Here is a 20,922-nt window from a genome sequence, read left to right on the forward strand (position 1 = left end):
CAGATGCGCACTGAGCAGTTTGCACCATGCTTAAAGTATCTTGTCCTTGAGTTATTTGATCTTTGAGCAGCTGCGGGTGTACATTGTCATGCATTTCCAACAATGCAGAAGCATAATGTTAGCCTTGTGAAGGAAATCTTCAGAATTCATGTGCTTGTCAGTTTCTACAAAAATATAACTCTTTTTCTTTTCAATTTGACTTGTTACATTCACGCAAATAGAAATCAATTTGCCATCAACCATTTAAGATGCAATGCCCTGCAGGAAAGCTATAAGCAATCAACCAGCCATGTGCACTGAAGATCCTGCACAGTGTACGGATGATGACATTTCAGTTCTGTTCAATATTTTTGTCAATTTCACATCCTTTGAAACAAACCAACAACAGCACCAAAAAAAAAAGAAACTAAAAGAAGTTTCCACCTCAGATGTGGTGCCTTGAGGAGACATATTTTATCAGCCCTATGACCCTCTGTGATTTTCTTTCTCCAGGTGCAAGCACCAAGTTTGTAGCTGCTCTTCCCGATGGCTTCCCCGTAGAAGATTTAGGCTTGCTGGTGACTGGGATTGCTGTGTGCTGGGGAGGGAAGGATGCCTACTTTGTATCGTTCCAGGAGCGGATACCAGAAGGTCAGAATCATCCAGGCATATGGTGTGCCACAACCCCTCCTCCTCCCTATTAACATTCCTGGTCTTATTGACCTCTACAGCTCCCATAGAGCTTCAGCTGGATACACTGAAGGATAGTTGCTTTATTTAGTTACATAATGTGCTGATGCCTGAAAGTACATGTGTCTTCTTAATGTAGAATCTGCATAATGTGCATACACTTGTACATCATAGCTGCTGTAGAAAGATATAGGAATGGAAACACATGGTCATTAGATACATAGATATGGATGAGGGGATAAATGACAGGCATATGGATGGATTCAAGAAAGGACACACCCATTTATGCAGTTTTAAATACATAGATGCATATTTGCAGATTGAAATGCCAACAAATATAATAATACTAGCTAGACAGAAGGCAGAAAGACATGGAGATGACTGATTAAGTTCTGATAAGATATTTCTGTAAGTCTCGTTTGTGTGACCAGTTTTTGTTTTTTTTTTTCTTTTCAAGTTACAATTTGAATTATGCAAAGTGATACAAACATATGTCAGTTGCGCGGGGAAAATAATTAGCTGAACCAAGTCTTAAAAGGCCAGGTAGAATGGGGATTCCATGGAATGGGAATGCTGGCCCAGCTTAAGCCCGCCGCACACTACACGATTTTACCCCGATTCACCGGTCTTAAGACCTTAAGACTATAAGTGTGACGTCACAGTCTTGCCAGTTTCCAGTCGTACGACTGGGTCTTAGCGCCAGTCGTAGATATTTGACATGTTGAATTTCTACGACTGGTCGTAGGCTTTCAGCCATTCACAATGCAGTAAAATGCAAGCGCACGCAGTGCGCACTGCGCGCGCTTTACAGTCGGGTCGTATAGTGTGCGGTGTCCGGTCGTACGACTGGTCTTAAGACCCAGCTTGGCTTAAGACTTTAAGACCAGTCTGATCGTGTAGTGTGCGGTGGCCTTTAGATGTATTTGACTATCCCTATAATTGTCTACAGCCTTATCACTGATTTCTATGTAAGTACACTCGCAGCCAAAGTATCTCGACTGGAGTCGATTGTTAGCCATTAGCGTATGCTTTGATTCACATATTCCATGACCGATGCTATTCATGGTTTTCGAGTGTACCCCGGTGGGCAGCAAACGAAATCAGGCCACACATGACTCCCCATGCTATGGGGTTTTAATATTACATTGCCGACACCACATTTCTCCCAATACTGAATCCAAATTTCCTTGCCAGACTCTAAAAACTTCTCCATGTCATTAACTTAGCATTTTCGTGACTATCTCACAGCCGACCCCGACGACAGCCTGGCCCAGCCCACCATCGCCCCTGGCCTCCCCCTCAGGGAGAGACTGGGCCAGGTCAGACACGTGATGGAGATTGGGAAGCTGGGGAGGGGAGCCAGGGCCCAGCGCCAATGCAAAGTAGTGTTTGGGGCAAAACTCCAGGTGGGTGCAGCACACAGAGATGGGAACAGTAACTTTTTTATGCCTCTGCCACGAAGTGCCGGAGGCATTATGTTTTCGGGTTGTCCGTCCGTCCGTCCGTCCTTCCGTCCGTCCGTAATGAATTTTGTGGACAAGGTAACTATCAAAACCTGTTGAGGTATCCTAATGAAACTTGGCATGTATGTGTATTAGGGGGTGAAGTTGTGCCTATCAACTTTGGGTGCACATGCTCAAGGTCAAAGGTCAAAAGGTCAAGGTCAAATACATAAAATTTCACTATTTCCACCATATCTATTGAATGCCTGAAGATATTTTCTTTAAATGTAGTGCATAGATGTATTACCCAATTAAGATTCTCTGGTGAAAGTTTGGGTCATGAGGTCAATGGTCAAAGGTCAAAAGGTCATGGTCAAATACATAAAATGTCACTATTTCCACCATATCTATTGAATGCCTGAAGATATTTTCTTGAAACTTAGTGTATACATGTATTACCCAATTAAGATTCTCTGGTGAAAGTTTGGGTCATGAGGTCAAAGGTCAAAAGGTCATGGTCAAATACATAAAATTTCACTATTTCCACCATATCTATTGAATGCCTGAAGATATTTTCTTGAAACTTAGTGTATACATGTATTACCCAATTAAGATTCTCTGGTGAAAGTTTGGGTCATGAGGTCAAAGGTCAAAAGGTCAAGTAAAAATATTAAAACTTTTTTTTTTTTCTCCGTACATGTACCGTGGAAAATTGTTCAAGGTATCTTCATGGAACATATGTACTGACTGGAAGTGATTATCTAGAGAATGTAGGGTTCATGGGGTCAAAGGTCAGGGGTCAAAGGTCAAGTGCAACACTTCAAAATTTTACTATTTCCCTCATTTTTTTTTTTTTTTTACACTTGGTGTATGCATGTGTAACCTAATAGAAATTCTCTGGAAAGTTTTTTTTTTTTCTTCTTTTTTTGCCTCAAAGGTCAAAAGGTCAGAGATCAAGTGAAAGTGCAGAACTAACTTTTTCCTCCATATCTCGGAAGTGGCTCAAGTAATCTTGAAACTTAGTACATATTATGCATGTTCTACCTGAAAGTGATTATCTTATGAATTTTAGGGTCAAGGGCCAGACGAAAATGGTAACAATTTACTATTCAATTCAGAAATTGCACTTTTTCTCCACACCTGTACCTTGAAAATTACTCAATGCCTAAATGTATGAATGGGTCAAAGTCAAGTTAAAGTCCTTAAATCCCTAGATACATGCTCTCCTATTCATCCAATTAAACCTAGGTCAAGGAAGGTGAACATTCAACACATTTGTGACAAACTTGTCATTTCAATATTTTGCCAGTTTTGTGAAAATGTAATCACACATTGTCCACATGTACTATCTAGACCTCTTGGGAAAATCATGCATTATGGCGGAGGCATACCAGTCGCCAAAGCGACATTTCTAGTTAAAGTATTGTGTGCTGTTTTTGTTTTTGTTTTTGTTTTGGGTTTTGTTTTTTTTTTTGGGGGGGGGGGTTGCCTGAAATACTGCAAGTTTCATGGAAAACACTGTTATTCCACCATAAATACTCCTCTTCTGCCCTCAGTAAACTGCAATGCCTTTTACAAAGTTGGCATTCCTGAGCCCGTATATATGTCAATTTGTAATAAATCTGTCTTGATTAGGTGTGAACTTCAGGATCTTAGTGTAAGAGGTATCAAGCAATATGAACAACTGTGTAATAAGAGACAAGAATTTTTTTACGATTGCATAAACTTTATGTCCTTTGTTCTGCATAGGGATGCATGATAGTTTGTAAAATGTTGTCTTAGTGTAAGAGGTATCAAGCAATATGAACATCTGTGTAATAAGAGACAAGGAGAACTTTTTTCAATTGCTTGAACCTAATGTCATTTGTGCTGTAGGAGGATACATGATAGTTTACTGAAATACCATCTCCGAGAAAAAAAAATGTATAGACATAGCTTGTCTTCTTGTACCTACTAGGTATATGTACAGGTGTGGATGGGAAATTTGGAATGTGGATTTATAGGTAGTTGAATTATCAAGTGGTTTATCTGAATAGATGAGTAGATAGAAATATATGGAAAGATATTTATATATAGATAGGAAGATTGAAAGATTGAAAGATAAATAGTTACTAGTAGATAGAAAGATAGATTAAGAAAAACCAATAGAAAGATAGGGGATAGATAGAGTAGATAAGAAGGTAGATTATAAGTGGATATATAAAAGATAGGTAAATAGAAAGATAGATAGAAAGGAAGGAAGATGCACACTTAGAGAGATGAATGAGGTAAGAAGGTAGAAATACACTTGGTTTATATATCAATCTCAAATTTCAAAGCAATGAAAGAAACATTTCCTGTTTGTTTTCCTTTGCCATCACAGTACAAGCTCCTCTCTCGCTCCTGTGGCTGTCTCCTTGGTGGCTCCCTAGAAGACCCCAAGGTGGCCCAGTGGCTGATAGACCCAGGCAGCAAGGAGCCCAACCTCCAGTCTCAAGTGACGCAGTACACGCCCCTGGAGACCCATCTCATGGAAGGTATGAAGAATACCATAAAACGAGGAATATCCACATGCATTTTAATTTCGCGAATTTCGCGAGAGCCAAGAAGCGCGAAACTACAATGCACATGAAAGTTCTTGTTTACACTATGCGCATTGAATGTTAGAGGCAACTCGCGAAAATTTTATGCCGCCAAAAAGGACGTCGGCTCCAATTCACGAAAATGTCATGCTACAAAAATATTGCGTTTTACAGTATTTCTCATCATTGCAGTCACAGAGTTCATATTCAGTTATCCCATGGACACTTTACATGTATGCCATGCACAGACATTTTCATGGTCAAAAATTTGAATTTTTCATCCCATATTCAAGATCCACTGCTTACTGGTACGACTATGTTTCACATTTCTGCAAGATTTTCCTTCTAACTGTGATTTCTCATCTTCGCATTGATAGTTGCTCCACTTTGCCAGGCAGTAAATCTTCATATACTATTTCAGACTGTATGGCTCATTGATTCTTGTGAAGAAATACAATGTACATTCACAAAGCCTTGCAGTACGAACCCATTCCTAACTAGATGTGTCTAAATTTGAGGGAAGATAGAAAAGGTTCAGTTTGAATTGACAGATTACTCCGACAGTATGTGTTTATGATAGGTCGGTCTACCATGATGCCCAGAGAAAATCACATGTAATGAATCTATAAAAGGTACGTGGGAAAATAATCGTACAAGTGCTATAATGATTGATTTCAGGATATAAGATGATACTCACATGGCTGCTGTTTCTCAGGACTGCTGTTGTGAAGCTCCCTAACTACTTTAATACATCAAAATATTGGCTATATCTCTACCATGCATATGCTTGCCTCTGATACAGTTGTATATTGATAAAATCATATAAAGTTCTTGCATCCACCTCAAAACTTCCATCTCTTGTTGCCAAAGCGGCGTGGCAGGTTGATCTCAAAATTGAATCCAAATCAAAATATGAGATAAATGCTATCGCATTTTCTATCATCATTACCAATGTGATTCATATGAGAACAGCAGGGAGGCATGAGCCAAAAGAAGAGAGCTACAAAAGTCAAAAGAAGAGCCATAAGAAGAGAGCTGCAAAAGTCCAGCTACAAAAGTCCAAATTTCAAAAGTGTTGGTTTATCATCCCATTCATGACCCGCAGACCTTGGGGGTGGGGTGGGGCTCCGGGGACCGGGAGCCAGCCCCGAGATGCAGGGCTCCGGGAGGCTGAGGGCGACCACTGAAGCTGTCCTGGGCCTCTGTCTCATGGATGCGATGAAGACACAACTGGAAGAGCTGTCACTGTGGAAGACCTTTGAAGAGGTATGGTCATACATGCATGAAACAGGTTGCCATGTCCAAATGATGATTCCCCCATTTCGCTGGCTCCGGGCAAGTGCCATGGACTTTTGAGCCAGTATTTTATTTTATCATGTTGACCCCTTTCATCTTTGGTCTCTTCATGCAGTTCCTTTGTGTTGTTTATATTTTCAGTTACCACAAGTGAAGATTTATCTCATGCTAACACTGAAGCACTTACTCTCAGTGATGTTAGTCAGCATATGAAGTATTTTCATTGTCAAACATTAAAAACAGGGCATACTTTCACATCTTTCAACATGCAATAAGCATTTTCCTCTTTTTTTTTCTCTTTTTTTTCTTTTTTTTTCTTTTTTTTTTTTGGTTCCCGGAGGATGTTATAGTAGAGCGGTTAAGCCCTCAAAATCACGAGAATTGTGCAAAATTTGACTAAAGCATGAAACTTTCACCAGTGTTAGTACATACCATAAGATTTATTTTAAGATCGGGAGGTAAGTCTGACTTGACCTCTGATGACCTCCAGAGGTCAATGAACTTTAGATACCAGAATATTGATGTTTGGAGACATTTGTGAATGATACATGTGGTTATGATGCACTAAACATGTATTTATACTACAGAGAAATCATTTTCAGATTCAACAGAGCACTGACAGGTTTTTACCTTTGACCTCTGATGACCTCCAGAGGTCAATGAACTTTAAATATCAGAATATCGATGTTTTGAGACATTTGTGAATGATATATGTGGTTATGATGCACTTAACATGCATCTGTACTTAATGGAAACCATTTTCTGATTCCACAAAGCATTGACAGGTTTTTACCTTTGACCTCTGATGACCTTTAGAGGTCAATGACCTCAAAATTTCATAATATTGATCTGTGATGTCATTGGTAATGGTAAACATTGTTTAGATGTACAAAACAAGCATATCTGTTTTACAATAAAATTGTCTTCATATTCTAAAGAGCAGACAGGTTTCTACCTTTGACCTCTAATGACCTTGAGAGGTCAATGACCTCAGAATATCATTATATTGAACTATGACATCATTGGTGGGTGATAAACATGGTAAAAATGTACAAAACAAGCATATCTGTTTTACAATGACATTGTCTTCATATTCCAAGGCACACAGACGAGTTTCTGCCTTTGACCTCTGATGATCTCGAGAGGTCAATGACCTCAAAATATCAGAATAGTTTGGCATCATTAATGGTAAACATGATGATGTTCTAGAATGCACTCCTAGGCGATACTGATTTACGAGCCATTACCTTTCACCTATGAAAATCACACAAGGTCAAAGACCTCTAATGAAATGTGAGGATAATGATATTGATATTACGATAGTTAATAGTAAATTGTTTATAATGTAGGGCTTACAAACCATGCATTTCTGTTACCAAAAAAGTGGCTACTCATTACGCTGAACTTTCAGGTAATTATCTAAGCCGGGTATGTGCACAGATCAAGGGGTGTCGATCTGTTTTCATGTGGGGATGGGGGACTTAGAAAATGTGTGTAAGCATAAGTCCATGGTGCAAAGAAGTGGAGCAGAGGGAGAGGTGGAGGGTTGGATTTTTGCGGTTTTAGACCTGAAATCAGTGATTTAGTGCAGCTCTTGTTTAACGTGTGCGTCATCTATACATGGAAGTTGATGGGGTGTGGGCGCATCTCGCCCAACCCACCCCCCCCCCCCTCCGTTTTTGAATTCTTAATCTGATGCATACGTTTTGGGGAACATTTGCAAAATTATGGATTGCCAAAGTGTACCAAGTCTATATGGATGGGAACCCAGTAAGGGCAGCGTTGGTGAGGGTAGGGTGTTCCACTTCCATTCGAGAGAGCTCTGGTATTTTGAGAAATGAGATTCAACGATCTGGCACACATGCCCTTTTGAAGGAATATCTCGAAATTTGTATCAGAAAGGTGTAGTAAGTCAGCCATTTATGGAGGGAGACCAATCGAAGGAAGGATGTGGGTGGAGGTATCCCCCTCCCACATTATGGAGCTTTTGCATTCTTTTGTTTGCAATTCAATGATCTCTCGCCACTCTTGGTTGAACTATACTATTTTGGAAAAAAAAAATGTTCATCCCCAAATGTGTAGCCATAATCAATGCATGGAGGGGAAGTTGATATAGCGAGAGGAGGGTATGAAAGGGGCTGTCCCCCAACCCGTCCCATGCGAGGGAGCCTTTGTATTAAGACATTTAAAAAATAATAATCTTGTATAGGGCCTACACATTTATGATGGAATATTTGGGAAATTATCAGTAAAAGGAGTGTACTGAATCTAAGAGTAGAAACTGAGGAGGGAAGGGTTAATTGAAAGAGGATACCCTACCCCCTCCAATAAGAGGGATTTTCTTCAATTTGTTGGAACTGAAATTAAAGATCTAGTACATACTTTTTGATGATATAGAAACAAAAATGGTAAATCTCAAAAGCACTAAGTGTATAACGAAGGGGACCTAGCGGAAGACGGTGTAGGGGAGGGGGTATGAAAAGGAAATTTTGCCTTTTAATTTGGTGCATACTATAGGTGAAATGTTATTAAGATAATTTATTTTCTGTCAAAAAAGTGAGAAAAAAAATCCGCATCTCAGGAAATACTTGGAGGCAAAGTTTTATGTCCCCACCACTTCCCCTCCCATATTTTCTCGGGAGGCGGGGCAAATGCCTCTTGCCCTCTAAGATGAACACTCGTGCCTATATAAGAAAGCCTTTTCATCTTTACAATTCAAATTAAAATATCTCTTTTTTTCATAGAACTAGGGATATTATCAATCAACAAAGTACGTTATATCTGTGGAAGGAACCAAGCAGAGGGAAGGAGTATATTGGAAGGAGATATCCCCTATCATAGAAGGGAGATTTTGCATTTCAGAATTAAATTTCAACCATCTGATGCACACTTAAAGTGAAAAAGTTGGGCAGTTTTCTGTCTAAAAAAAGCCCAAAAAATCAACAAAACAAAACAAAACAAATTCCACATCTCACAATTTATTGGGGTGGGGGTCAACTATCCCTGCCACCACCCCACTCTTCCAAACTGATGCCCCGGTATGTGCATGTGTTTTATTCCACTTGTTGAAAAGAAGAGAGAATTGTAAGAAACAATATTGTTCAGCGATCGCTATCCCTGTTTATCAATAAGGTGATTTCCGTCACCTGTATACCTTAAGATGATGTAGGCCTGGTATTTGCTTTGCACATTATTACATCTATTTTTTTTTTAGTATTCTCGTTTATATTTTGATGTGAATGTTGTTTACTTTTCCATGATTATATTTGTACACGTAGAAAAAAAAATAATCAAAGACTGAAAATGAAACTGATACATTACTTAATGATTGACATGATGCACATATTGTGTATTTCTTTAGCAATAAAAGTGAGCAACTCAAAATGCGTGTACTCATTTCACATGAACATTAGCTATTATCCTCTGACCTCTGGAAGATATTGAAAGATATGCATCGAAATTTAAGAATATTGATGTCTGGTCTCACTGGTTTGTAATGGCCAGCTCTTTATGAAATAATATACCGAAAAAAATGCATTCTGTGTGTGTGTGTGCGTGTCCAAAATTGTATGCAGAGTATTCCACACACTGTTCAATTTTGACTTCCATCTAGGACAATGAGAGGTTATTATTTTATTCTCAACTACATTGTAATATCAAAATATATTGAAAAAACACGGTGGTGGCTGGGTCTAACACATTACCATTCTTTTGTGTTGGAGATCCATGCCGGATAGCCAAAACAAACATAAAAAAGATATCTCAGACCTAATTTTTATAACAAAGCATCATATCCTCATAGACCTAACCAACCCTCTATGCCCAGACAATGTACACCACCCTAAGGACTTACTCGGAGCTTTAGAATATCCTTTACCAACAGAGACATCTCAACCTTTGCAGTGCCGGCTAAGATCTACCATGGAACTGATTGGTACTGGCTCTACATCATTGACAGCAGATCTCTTTTCCTCTTCTCTTTCTTCTACTTCTTCTTCTTCTTCTTCTTCTTCACTATACTGTGTAATCTTGTAATATTTTGCCGTGGAGCCTTTTCTTTATTGGTTAAAAAAGGTCTCCAAAGAGCTATAAGCAGCAAGTGACCTTTCATTGTCCTGAAAGGTCAAAGTTGGATATAATGCACAGGGTAATGACCAATATTCCATGGATTGACATGATTGTTCTATTATAGCATAATGCTAATAGCATAAAGGGATAGTACAGTTTTGGTTGAGATGAGAATTAGGCTTTTAAATTTTTGCAAGATACCAAGAAAACACGTATAATATAGTACAGAGCCTACTGTTTTAAGAGGAATTCAAAGTTTATTTGATGAAAATCGGGTTTGGAATAACTGAAACATCCAAAAACAAGGTAAAACAAAGCGATCGTTACAAAGTATGGGTCCCACACTTGACTAGAATCGTTCTTTTTTGGATATCTTGGCCATTTCAAAACCAATTTTTATCAAATAAACATTGAATTCCTCATAAAATTGCATGCTCTTTCATATTTCATATGAGATTTCTCATTATCTCACCTAAAAATGTTAGAAACCTGAAATTAGGTCTCAACCAGAACTGTACGATCCTTATAATGCATGATTGTGTACATCGGGTATAAGTTGACCATTGACTATACAGAAAATATCAATATTCTCATATTTTGAGGTCATTGACCTGTCACCTTCCTCAGAGTTCAAAGGTAGAGATACATGAGTAATTTCTCTTGCTCTGTGGAATAGCAAAACAATTCAATTGTAATACAAATGAATATGACATCTTAAAGGGATCGTACAGTTTTGGTTGAGACCTAATTTCAGGTTTCTAACATTTTTTTTTTTGTGTGAGATAATGAGAAACCTCTTATGAAGTATGAAAGAGCATGTAATTCTATGAGGAAGTCAACGTTTATTCGATGAAAATTGGTTTTGAAATGGCTGAGATATCCAAAAAAGAGCGATTCTAATAAAATGTGGGACCCACACTTTATTACGATCGCTTTGTTTTACTTTGTTTTTGGATGTTTCATTCATTCCACACCCGATTTTCATCAAATAAACTTTGAATTCCTCTTAAAATGGTATGCTTCGTACTATATCAAGTGTTTTCCTGGTATCTCGCAAAAAGTTAAAAGCCCAATTCTCTCTCCACCAATACTGTACTATCCCTTTAATCATATTTATCATCAACCAATTGCACCAAATATCAATGTTCTGATATTTTGAGGTCATTGACCTCATCATAGGTCATCTTAGGTCATCAGAGGTCAAAGGTAGAAACCTGGCTTGAAAGGCTCTGTGGAACATTGAGGCAATTCCACTTACAAAAATTAGTTTTAATATAATTATCGTGTTTCAGTTACAAGTGACTCATTAAAATATCAATTTTCTGACATTTTGAGGTCATTGACCTCTGGAGGTAATCAGAGGTCAAAGGTAGAAACCTGTCAGGGCTCTTTGGAACATGAGAACAATTCCGCTGTAACAAAAATTAATTTTAGTACACCATTACCGTGTTAACCATTAACCAATGACGCAAAATATCAATTTTCTTTCATTTTTAGGTCATTGACCTCTGGAGGTCATCAGAGGTCAAAGGTAGAAACCTGTCTAGGCTCTGATGAACATGAAAACAATTTCACTGTGACAAAAATTAAGTTTTAGTACATCATTACTGTGTTTATCATTTACCAATGACACAAAATATCAATTTTCTTTCATTTTGAGGTCATTTTTAGGTCATTGACCTCGAGGTCATCAGAGGTCAATTCAGACTTACCTCCCGATCTTAAAATTAATCTTATAGCATGTACTAACAATGGTGAAAGTTTCATGCTTTAGTCAAATTTTGCACAATTCTTCGGCTTATCTGCTCTACTATTATAGTAGGTGTTGTAATTCTATGTACCAGTATACTCAAATTTGGCTTGTCTGTCTCTTTGACTCGACTGCTTTTATATCCTCCAACTTTGCCATTGTTAAAGTATTATGCTAACTGTTGTAATCTGTCCCTGCAATGCCAAAAAGGTAGATATACCTTGGACTGTGACCCCGGCACTAGTGAAGCTGAACGGGATTGTGGTGGACAGGGCAATTCTTTTGTCGTGAAATTATCCAATAAAAGGTAGCAGTTTATCTATCAGTTATCTATGTCTGTATTAATGCCAAAAAGGTTGAGATGCCGTCGATCGTGACCCTGGCCCGAGTGGAGCTGAACGGGATCGGGATGGACGGGGCAGAGTGCGAAACCCAGAAGGCCATCATGCAGGCCAAGCTGGGTAGCCTGGAGGAGCAAGCCTACCAGCTGGCTGGTCACTGCTTCTCCCTCACCTCACCTGAAGACATCGCTCAGGTAATGCCCACTTCTCTCCCTGCTCAGGAGACTGCATGGTTGAATACTGAAAAGCAAGATTTTTGCAGCATGAAATTTTTGCAGATAGGAGACAACAACCTTTTTCGTGGCATGAAATTTTTTTACAAATTGGAGGCAATGGCCTTTTTCACGGCATGAAATTTTTGAAAATTGGAGAGAACAGCCTTTTGCGTGGCATGAAATTTATGCAAATTGTGGACAACTGCTTTTTATGCGCACAGCATGAAATTTTTGTGAATTGTCACTGGCATTCAACACATGTAGTGTAGTCAAAAACATTCTAACTTCGCAAATCTTGGCTGTTGTGAATTTTTTTAGATTAAAGCACACGCAAACGTTCCTTGTTTTGCAGTAAACAGTCCAATTACAGTGATGATATGAGCATTTTTAATGCATGAGTATCTATCATGAATAGATGCTTATGGCAAAGAGATAGGCAGAAAGGAAATATCTACGAAGAGAGATAAGAGAAAAGGGAATCAAGGAAATATTTACAAAACTTCTTGTCCAAATAGCCATTTTTTTAATGAAATCTTTAAGTTACTAAGAAAAGGCAGGTTACGATATCTTGTGGGAGTTTACTTCATAGGAATGCACCAACATCTAAGGCAATTTAAAGATGTGTAGGCCCATGCTTACTAGCAGTGCAATTCAGTTCTAACTATACATCTGTCTTTGTTTGTGATATTAGTCGTGTAGCAGTGATTGACAGATGTTGTCAGTAACAGAATCTTGGTTTGGAAGATTTTCTTTGGTGTATCCCAGTCATGTGAAAAAAAAAAGAACAGAAAAATTATAAAGTGATATATTGCACATATTTCAATATTCATTTTCCCTTGTGTAACTAGTAAGTGATGGTCAGGGTATAGGAAGCCAACACAAATCAGTATGCGTTTGCATTACAAAGGTCCTTTAATCAATGAATTGTCACTGTACGGTTCCAGCTAAGATGTAGATTTCACATAATTCAGCGTTCCTTTCACCGAGAGAGCAAAGTGGCTTGCTACAGGTGCTGAGACATGTTACTATGTTTTAATCTTGTCCCCTCCAGGTTCTGTACACTGAATTGAAATTGCCACCGAACGGGGATGCAACGGCTGCCTCTGCACCTGGCCCGCCCCGCCGGACGTTGGGGGCGAGAGGGCGCCCCCGCTTGGCCAAGCATTTCAGCACGTCCAAGGAGGCGCTGGAGAAGCTCCGGCCACTGCACCAGCTGCCCGACGTCATTCTGGAGTTCCGCCGCATCTCGGCGGCGGTGGCCAAGGTCGTCTTCCCGCTGCAGAAGGAGAAGGTTCCCCATGAGGGACTGAAGATGGATCGAGTCTACACCGTCTACCAGACACACACTGCAACAGGTGAGGAAATTAAAAATGAACTTACTCATCTCCTTTTACAGCTGTATGAATTTTACAGATTTATAGAAAGAAACTGTCTCATCTCCTTTTACAGTTCTATAGATTTGACATTTTTATGAAAATATACTTTCTCATCTTTTACAGTTTTGTAAATTTTCCAGTTATATAACAATATACTTTCACATCTCCTTTTACAGTTTTACAAATCTTACAGTCTTGTTAAAATATACTCTCTCATCTCTTTTTACAGTGATATGAATTTTACAGTTTTAGAAAGAGATACTTTTTCATCTCCTTTTACAGTAGTATAAATTTGACAATTCTATAAAAATGTACCTTCTCATCTTTTACAGTTTTATAAAAATATACTTTCTCATCTCCCTTTACAGTTTTATAAATTTACAGTTTAAAAAATATATACTTTCCCATCTCTTTAAATAGCTTTATAAATTTTACAGTGTTATAAAAATATACTTTCTCATCTCCTTTTACAGCTGTATGAATTTGGAGATTAGAGATTTAGCATTAGATGTCGATGGACATCTTTTCAGTTACAAACAGCAATGTAGAAATGATCAGAAAAAGACAGACAAAGTTCAACCACTGAAGAGATGTGTGATACATGAAGACAAGTTGCCGTTAAAATGACAATGACTGTATCATTGGGCATATGCAGTTTTGAATAGTGAAACTAAAAAAAGATAACAATTAGAACCTTCAAGAAAGATATTTATCAGTTGTCTCCCTCTGTACAAATGTTGATCTATGTACTAACATTCATGTCGGGAAAAGAAACCAGCGGGATTCAAACCTGTCATCTACTGCTTTCCTGGCAGTGACACTAGAATGTTCATTCATCTTTGTGCTAAGTGTTGATCGATTATAATGATGATCTATCATGTAGGACGTGTCGCGACCTTTGAACCCAACATCCAAGCCATCCCGAAGGAGTTTGACATCCACATGCCGTCGGTGATCGAAGAGAGCCCACCAGGAGGTGGGGCCCTTCCAAACAGACAGTACGCCAGCGCCGCAGCATGCACGCGTAGGAGCAAGCACGGACGGACGAAGGGCGGAGCATACACCACGGTCACCGGAGCAGGGAGTTTGCCATCCAAACCTCCGGGTCCAAAGTTTGCTGTCAGCATCAGACAAGTTTTCTGCCCATTTCCAGGTAGGGATTATTGTGCACATTGCACAGCCCCATGTACTGAAAATAATGCTGGCTCAGAAAGGCTCTTGTAGGTTCCCATTTTCACCCTCAAGGTAGTCTGTTACAAACACTTTTGCAGTACATCTATTCTCAAAAATCATGCTTCTTTGCCTCTTTATTGATTACCTTCATCCAACTGACGTATACGAAAGGAATATTTTGATATCTTACACAATGAGTATTGGTGATATACCATGCTGTAATACACGATGCAACAGTTAGAGATCTGCGCAAGATCATAATAATCTGAATATTTTTGGAATAGTTCTGATTAACGACAAAACTTACAAGCACTGTTTCCGTGTGGGATGTTCTCCAATGTGACACAAAGGAGATCATTTATGTTACACTAAGTGTGTTGTAGATTGAAGGACAATTTAATGCGTCTGTCCACTGACTGTATGAAAGATGTTACCATTCCCCTGACTCTTTTTGAGCCACATCATGAATGTCCTCTCCCTATCTCAATGTTGTTTAGGTGGTTTAATGCTGGCAGCAGACTACTCTCAGCTGGAGCTGAGGTTGCTGGCCCATCTGGCCGACGACCAGGCCCTGATCGCCATCCTCAACGGCGGCGGGGATGTCTTCAAGCAGATAGCTGCCAAGTGGAGGAAGGCAGACATCGGCGACGTCACACCAGAGCAGAGACAGCAGGCCAAGCAGGTTAGTGGTCATCACTGGTCAACCACAGTCCCAGTCTGCCCCCACCCCCCGGCTGAAGTAGCACCCTCTTGTAAAGCACCCTATTTTATTCATCATGGTTTCTATATCCTTTTCTGCATGCTCTCCTGTACATGTACTTTCTCATTTTCTCCTGTCAAAAATTTTTTAAAGAAATAAGAATAGTTCAAGGTTGAATATCCATTTTGAAAACATAACAAAATTTTGCATGGTTGAAGAATGATGTCTCCCACCATCATGTATTGAATCTTACGGTAATACACCTGTGAGTTTTTATAAAAGAAATTAAAAACTAACCCCATGTCACTCGAGAATATGCTCCCTTTTGTATAGAGAATGATGGTTGGAATTTGTATAGGTTTGGACAAATTCATTTGAAATCTATAGTATTCATTCCACTTCCATCATCAAGAAGTTTCCAGTTTTACTATTCTGAGGAAAGGTCTGAATTACCTACATTTTACCTCTACAATATACCAGCATATAAAAGGAATCTGATTTTGGGGGTTACAAAAGGGACACATGAACTGTAAAGAATTAGGATGATCCTTAGACACAAAAAGTTGTGTAATGAACGGTATCATCCAACACATTGACATTGAATCATACCTCCCCTTTAAAAGACTGGAGTACAGAGACAGCAGCAAAAGAGGTACCGGGTAATTTTAAGAAAGACAAGTCCATCTTCATACCAATTTGCCACCATGATGTACAATTAGTATATGCCATAAACAGAGAATGCACCATTATCAGTTTATCCATATTTCATACATCCCTATCGTTTTGTAATGCAACGCTGCACACTGGAACTGGTCTGATGATCCCTGACCAGTAAAATACACTGTCTGACCAGTAACTTTTTCAGGAATGGGCCAGTAAACAATGGAAAAACTGGGTACCTACTGGTCTAACAGACAGGTTGGACCGGTAGAAAAAATGGGTTAGTGTGTAGACCTGTGTAATGCCAGCTGTATTATACTTCGGCAATGAAATGACTCTGTTCTGTGTTATGGTCCACAGATTTGCTACGGGATGGTGTACGGCATCGGAGCCAAAGCTCTAGGGGAGCAGCTGGGGGTGTGTGAGGAGGACGCAGCGGCTTTTATGGAGTCCTTCAAGGGACAGTACAGAGGTCAGACAGTAGCGCCCTCTTGAAACAGAAGTGAAATAAGCATGAATATGATGCCTAACACCATCGTCCTAAACTGTGATACAACGTTTAGGTGTAGCAATTTACTGACTTAACTGTTGGCATGCACAAATGTCACTAGTCAAGGATTCTAAGGCATTATTAGGCAATTTGATACATCATGTTGGGGTTTTTTTTGTTACGTTTGTTCTATTACAACATTACAATAAGGGGGATACATAATGGTTACAAATTTGTGTTTGTTTGTTTTTCTATTTGTTTTTGCCTATGATTTTAGACTATGAGCAGGGTTCCCACAGTCATGGAAAATCCTGGAAAATCCTGGAAAAATTTGTGGTCATGGAAAGTCAGGGAAAAGTCAGGGAATTTGGAAAATTTGTGAAAAAGTCCTGGAAAAGTCATGGAATTGCATTTACCTCTTGGCTATGGCAGCTTTCCAGTTTGTTGTGTCTTGCAACTGTCATACTCTGTGATCATACTCTGCTATTATGATTGGTGTTCATGATTTCTATTTTTCCCAGTTTTGTGACATCCCAAATTCTACATAACTCCCAGGACATATACTAATGATAATAGATGTACATGTCATGAGTAAGATAGTGGGTGGACGGATGACTGTGAGGGGAGGTGGAGGCCATCATAACGTGTCTGATTTTGGAAACCGTGCCAGAAAGGAAGTCATGGAAAGCAGCAAGTTAGTCATGGAAAAGTCATGGAATTCAGTTTTAAAATTTCTGTGGGAACCCTGTATGAGGAGAAAAAATATCTTATGTAGAATGTATAGTTGAACTGAATTGTTGAACAGAATGTGCTACACACCTCATATATGAGCCTTCCATATCACTATGCATTACATCTCTACAACTGTAGCCATGATATTCTCTATATTGCTCAATTAATGCCTCAATTAATGGTAATCATTTTTTTGTTTCTCCTCCTGATCACCCAAAGGTATGAAGAATTACCTGCTGAATGTAGTCAAGCAGTGCAAGGAGAAAGGTTACGTCCAGACGCTAACCGGCCGGAGGCGATACCTCCCGTCCATCCACCACACCAACCCCGGTGCCCGGAGCCAGGCCGAGAGGCAGGCGGTCAACACCACCGTCCAGGGCTCCGCCGCTGACCTGGTGAAGACCGCCATGGTCAAGATTGACCGCAGGCTGGCCGCTGAGTTTCCAGACACGCAGAGGAGTCACAGGCATCGCTCAGATGAACAGCTGGGTGAGTTCAGCAAAAATCTAACTTTCTTATGAGACTACAAAAGCCTTTTATAATAAATAGTTTTAAAAAAGGGGGAAAAAAAGAAGAAAAGAGTCTAAGCCTTCACTGTACTTCTGCTAATGATGCCAACCCCAGATAGTTTGCCCCAGGCGACTAGTAGAAGTCAGCAAAATGACATCAGTGGGTACATTGTGCAGCTGCATTCTTCTGCAGTTGCGATCAAGACAATAGTAGAAATGACCTCTGTTGCTCAGTAGCAATCATTCTCTCATTTAAGAAAAACTATCACTGTGTACAGAAGGGTCTGAATGTTAAATCTGTTCTAAAAGAAACTGTTTTGGCTCAGTAAATAGACAACAGACTGTCACCCTGGGCCCCATTTCATAAAGATGTTAGGATGCCAACTTTTGCTGGAATAGCAACTTCCCATAGCAACAGCCAATCAGGAAGCTGGACTTTTCTTGATGCGGCAAGAATTGCTATCATAGCATTTTTTTAAATGAAATGATGCCCTGTAGGTTTCTGCTTCAGGTGCCCAGACAGCACTGGTGTTTTTAAGACTCTCTATCCTCATCACTAGTCCTACGGAGCAGACTTCAAGGCCATGAGTCCCACTGTTGCTTAAAAGCACTCATTGCTTCCTCAGCAGCCACGTAATATAAATCATTAATTCTGTACAATTCAAGAAAAGATGTCACTTCCATTTAACTGGCAACACTGCAGCACTCTCATGTTGTTTCTTGCTAGGGAGCCACCGACGTCTAATTCAATCTTTGTCTCTCTTCCCGAAGGGCTCGCCCCTAATCGCCGCAAGAGCCGGCGACTGCAGCAGACTGCCGCCACCACCGCCACGCCCTCTGGGGCCTTCCTGGTGCTGCAGCTACACGATGAGCTCATCTACGAGGTGCGGAGGGAGGACGTCCATCAGGTGGCACAGCTGGTGAAGGCAGAAATGGAAGGCGCCCTCACGCTGTCTGTCAGGCTGCCTGTCAAAGTCAAAGTGGGACCGACATGGGGAACACTGGAAGACATGAACCTATGATGAATTGTGCCTTGATGAAGTTGTGCCTTGGTTTCTACCCCCCCCCCCCTTTTTGTATCATTATCGATGCGTTCCATAATTTCACATATAACACACGTGCAGATATGTATACTTTGCATCGGTATTGAAGATAATGTTCTTGCAAGTGTAGCTGAAAGAGAATGGTGGAGATTTTGAATTTCTGGAAATGCATGCATACCTTTCTTTTTTTTTTCAAACTAAAAAAAAATTTGCAAAGCCTTTTGGGGACCAAGGACAAATTCTGTGAACTCGCACGCTGCATATTAGTACATCGAATGAAAGATTGACTCTTGTTTGCTCAGTCAATAGGCAAACATTAACTGATGATTGAAAATAGCAAGCATATGCTTCTAGAACTTTCTGCCATCATTTTGGTCTTAAAGTTACGAAGGGAAGATTGTGCTAGAATGAATTGTATCACATGAATTGAGGATGTAGCACCCCCATCAATCATATCTATGTTTACAACTCCACAATGAATGAATTGTTAAGGAAATTCATATGAACTATTGTAATTTGTAGAGGTTACCGTATCCAGCTTTAAATTGAGAGAGAAATGTGCTGTAACCCAGTGCAATATCACTCGGAAAAAAAAAAAAAATCCATGTAAATGCTGTGTCTTGGCGAAGGGTCCATTCTTGCTTTCCTTTCTAGAATACCTATTCAAGACAATAAGGGCTGGTACAGTATACCTAGTGTATATTGGACTGTATTGTATCTTATTTGTTGAATGTATTTGTAAATAGGAAATTTCATTTTGTGAATATTTTATGAAAGTTGCATTTGCACATCATGAATAGGTTAAAATCAACTTGTCCTGTAACAATGCATTTTATGATGCTTCAGCACTTTTGTAATGTAAGGTGAAAGTATGAAATTACAATCTGTGTTTCTTGGGAAAAAAATATGAATCAAAGGCTATATGTATTATTCTCTCCTATTTGCATTTTGAAATATGACCATATTTTACTATTCAATGTGCTTTTACTCAGGGGAAATTTCTAAATTGTGTATATTCAAAGTGTATATTCTAATGTCCATGAATTTCTATCTGTATTTCCATTGCTATGAACAATACTGTCATAAGAAAAAATTACTGTTCTTATTGTATCATATTACGCTGAAATACACTAATTTGAAAATGTGACGTATTGGGTTGTATGTTGTTATCCTGGCAAGTCTCTGTTCAGCTGACTTGTGTTTCAAATGGAGAATCCAAAGATGACACCTTTTTTTCAAAAATAACTGCAGGCAGTTTCAAAATACATCGTACAGTAAAATTGATATTCTTGAATGAATAAGTCCTCGCACTCGGGTGAGATGAGTTTCGCGTGCTTTAAATTCTGCAGAATCAAGACAGCAACTACAGGACCATATGGCGAGCAAAAATATTTGCATGCTTTATTTTTGTGCTAGTTTTTGGTTGCACAAAATGTGCGTAACTTTTTACACCACGAAAATTTCCACTTGTAATACAAGCTACAATAGATCAATTAGAAAATGGTGGATAGTAAGAAACAAGGAATATCACAGCCCAATGGACAAGGATGGTTATGACTGAAACAGAAGTATATGAATAGCCATTTAAACATGAAATTGGTAAACACTTTTAGTAAAGACAAAATAAAACAAGTGTAGGAAGCTGCGATATCAACCTGTACAGTATTTATTCTGGTCAACGATGTCAATAAATAAGACACAAAATATGATGGAATGAAAGTTCAAATGTGCCAAATGTCTTTTTAAGTGTATGAGTGTGTGACAAACTAGAGAAAAGAAACATTGACTTCTGTACAAAATGGTATATTTACAATGTGACTACCAAAGGTGCATTTAAATCTGGACAACATTCAAGATTTACCCTGCACTGGGCTGATCTATACAGACATTTTCTATA

General features: G+C 39.2%; 1 protein-coding gene across 1 annotated transcript in view; it reads left to right on the plus strand.

Moving 5' to 3' along the window:
- Positions 1–19,004, plus strand: part of LOC139728522 (DNA polymerase theta-like) — a 41,429-nt gene extending 22,425 nt beyond the window's left edge. The window contains exons 17-27 of the mRNA XM_071639459.1: positions 493–630; positions 1,918–2,075; positions 4,474–4,627; positions 5,778–5,938; positions 12,142–12,321; positions 13,394–13,697; positions 14,602–14,871; positions 15,389–15,573; positions 16,612–16,723; positions 17,693–17,962; positions 18,754–19,004. Of these exons, the coding sequence (XP_071495560.1) occupies positions 493–630; positions 1,918–2,075; positions 4,474–4,627; positions 5,778–5,938; positions 12,142–12,321; positions 13,394–13,697; positions 14,602–14,871; positions 15,389–15,573; positions 16,612–16,723; positions 17,693–17,962; positions 18,754–19,004 (2,183 nt within the window). The remainder of the gene's footprint in view (positions 1–492; positions 631–1,917; positions 2,076–4,473; positions 4,628–5,777; positions 5,939–12,141; positions 12,322–13,393; positions 13,698–14,601; positions 14,872–15,388; positions 15,574–16,611; positions 16,724–17,692; positions 17,963–18,753) is intronic.
- Positions 19,005–20,922: the final 1,918 nt, after the last annotated feature.

This window comes from Diadema antillarum, unplaced genomic scaffold (genome assembly GCF_040938485.1).
Source record: "Diadema antillarum isolate AM-2024a unplaced genomic scaffold, OU_Dant_1.0 seq00000182_RagTag, whole genome shotgun sequence".
Classification (NCBI taxonomy): domain Eukaryota; kingdom Metazoa; phylum Echinodermata; class Echinoidea; order Diadematoida; family Diadematidae; genus Diadema; species Diadema antillarum.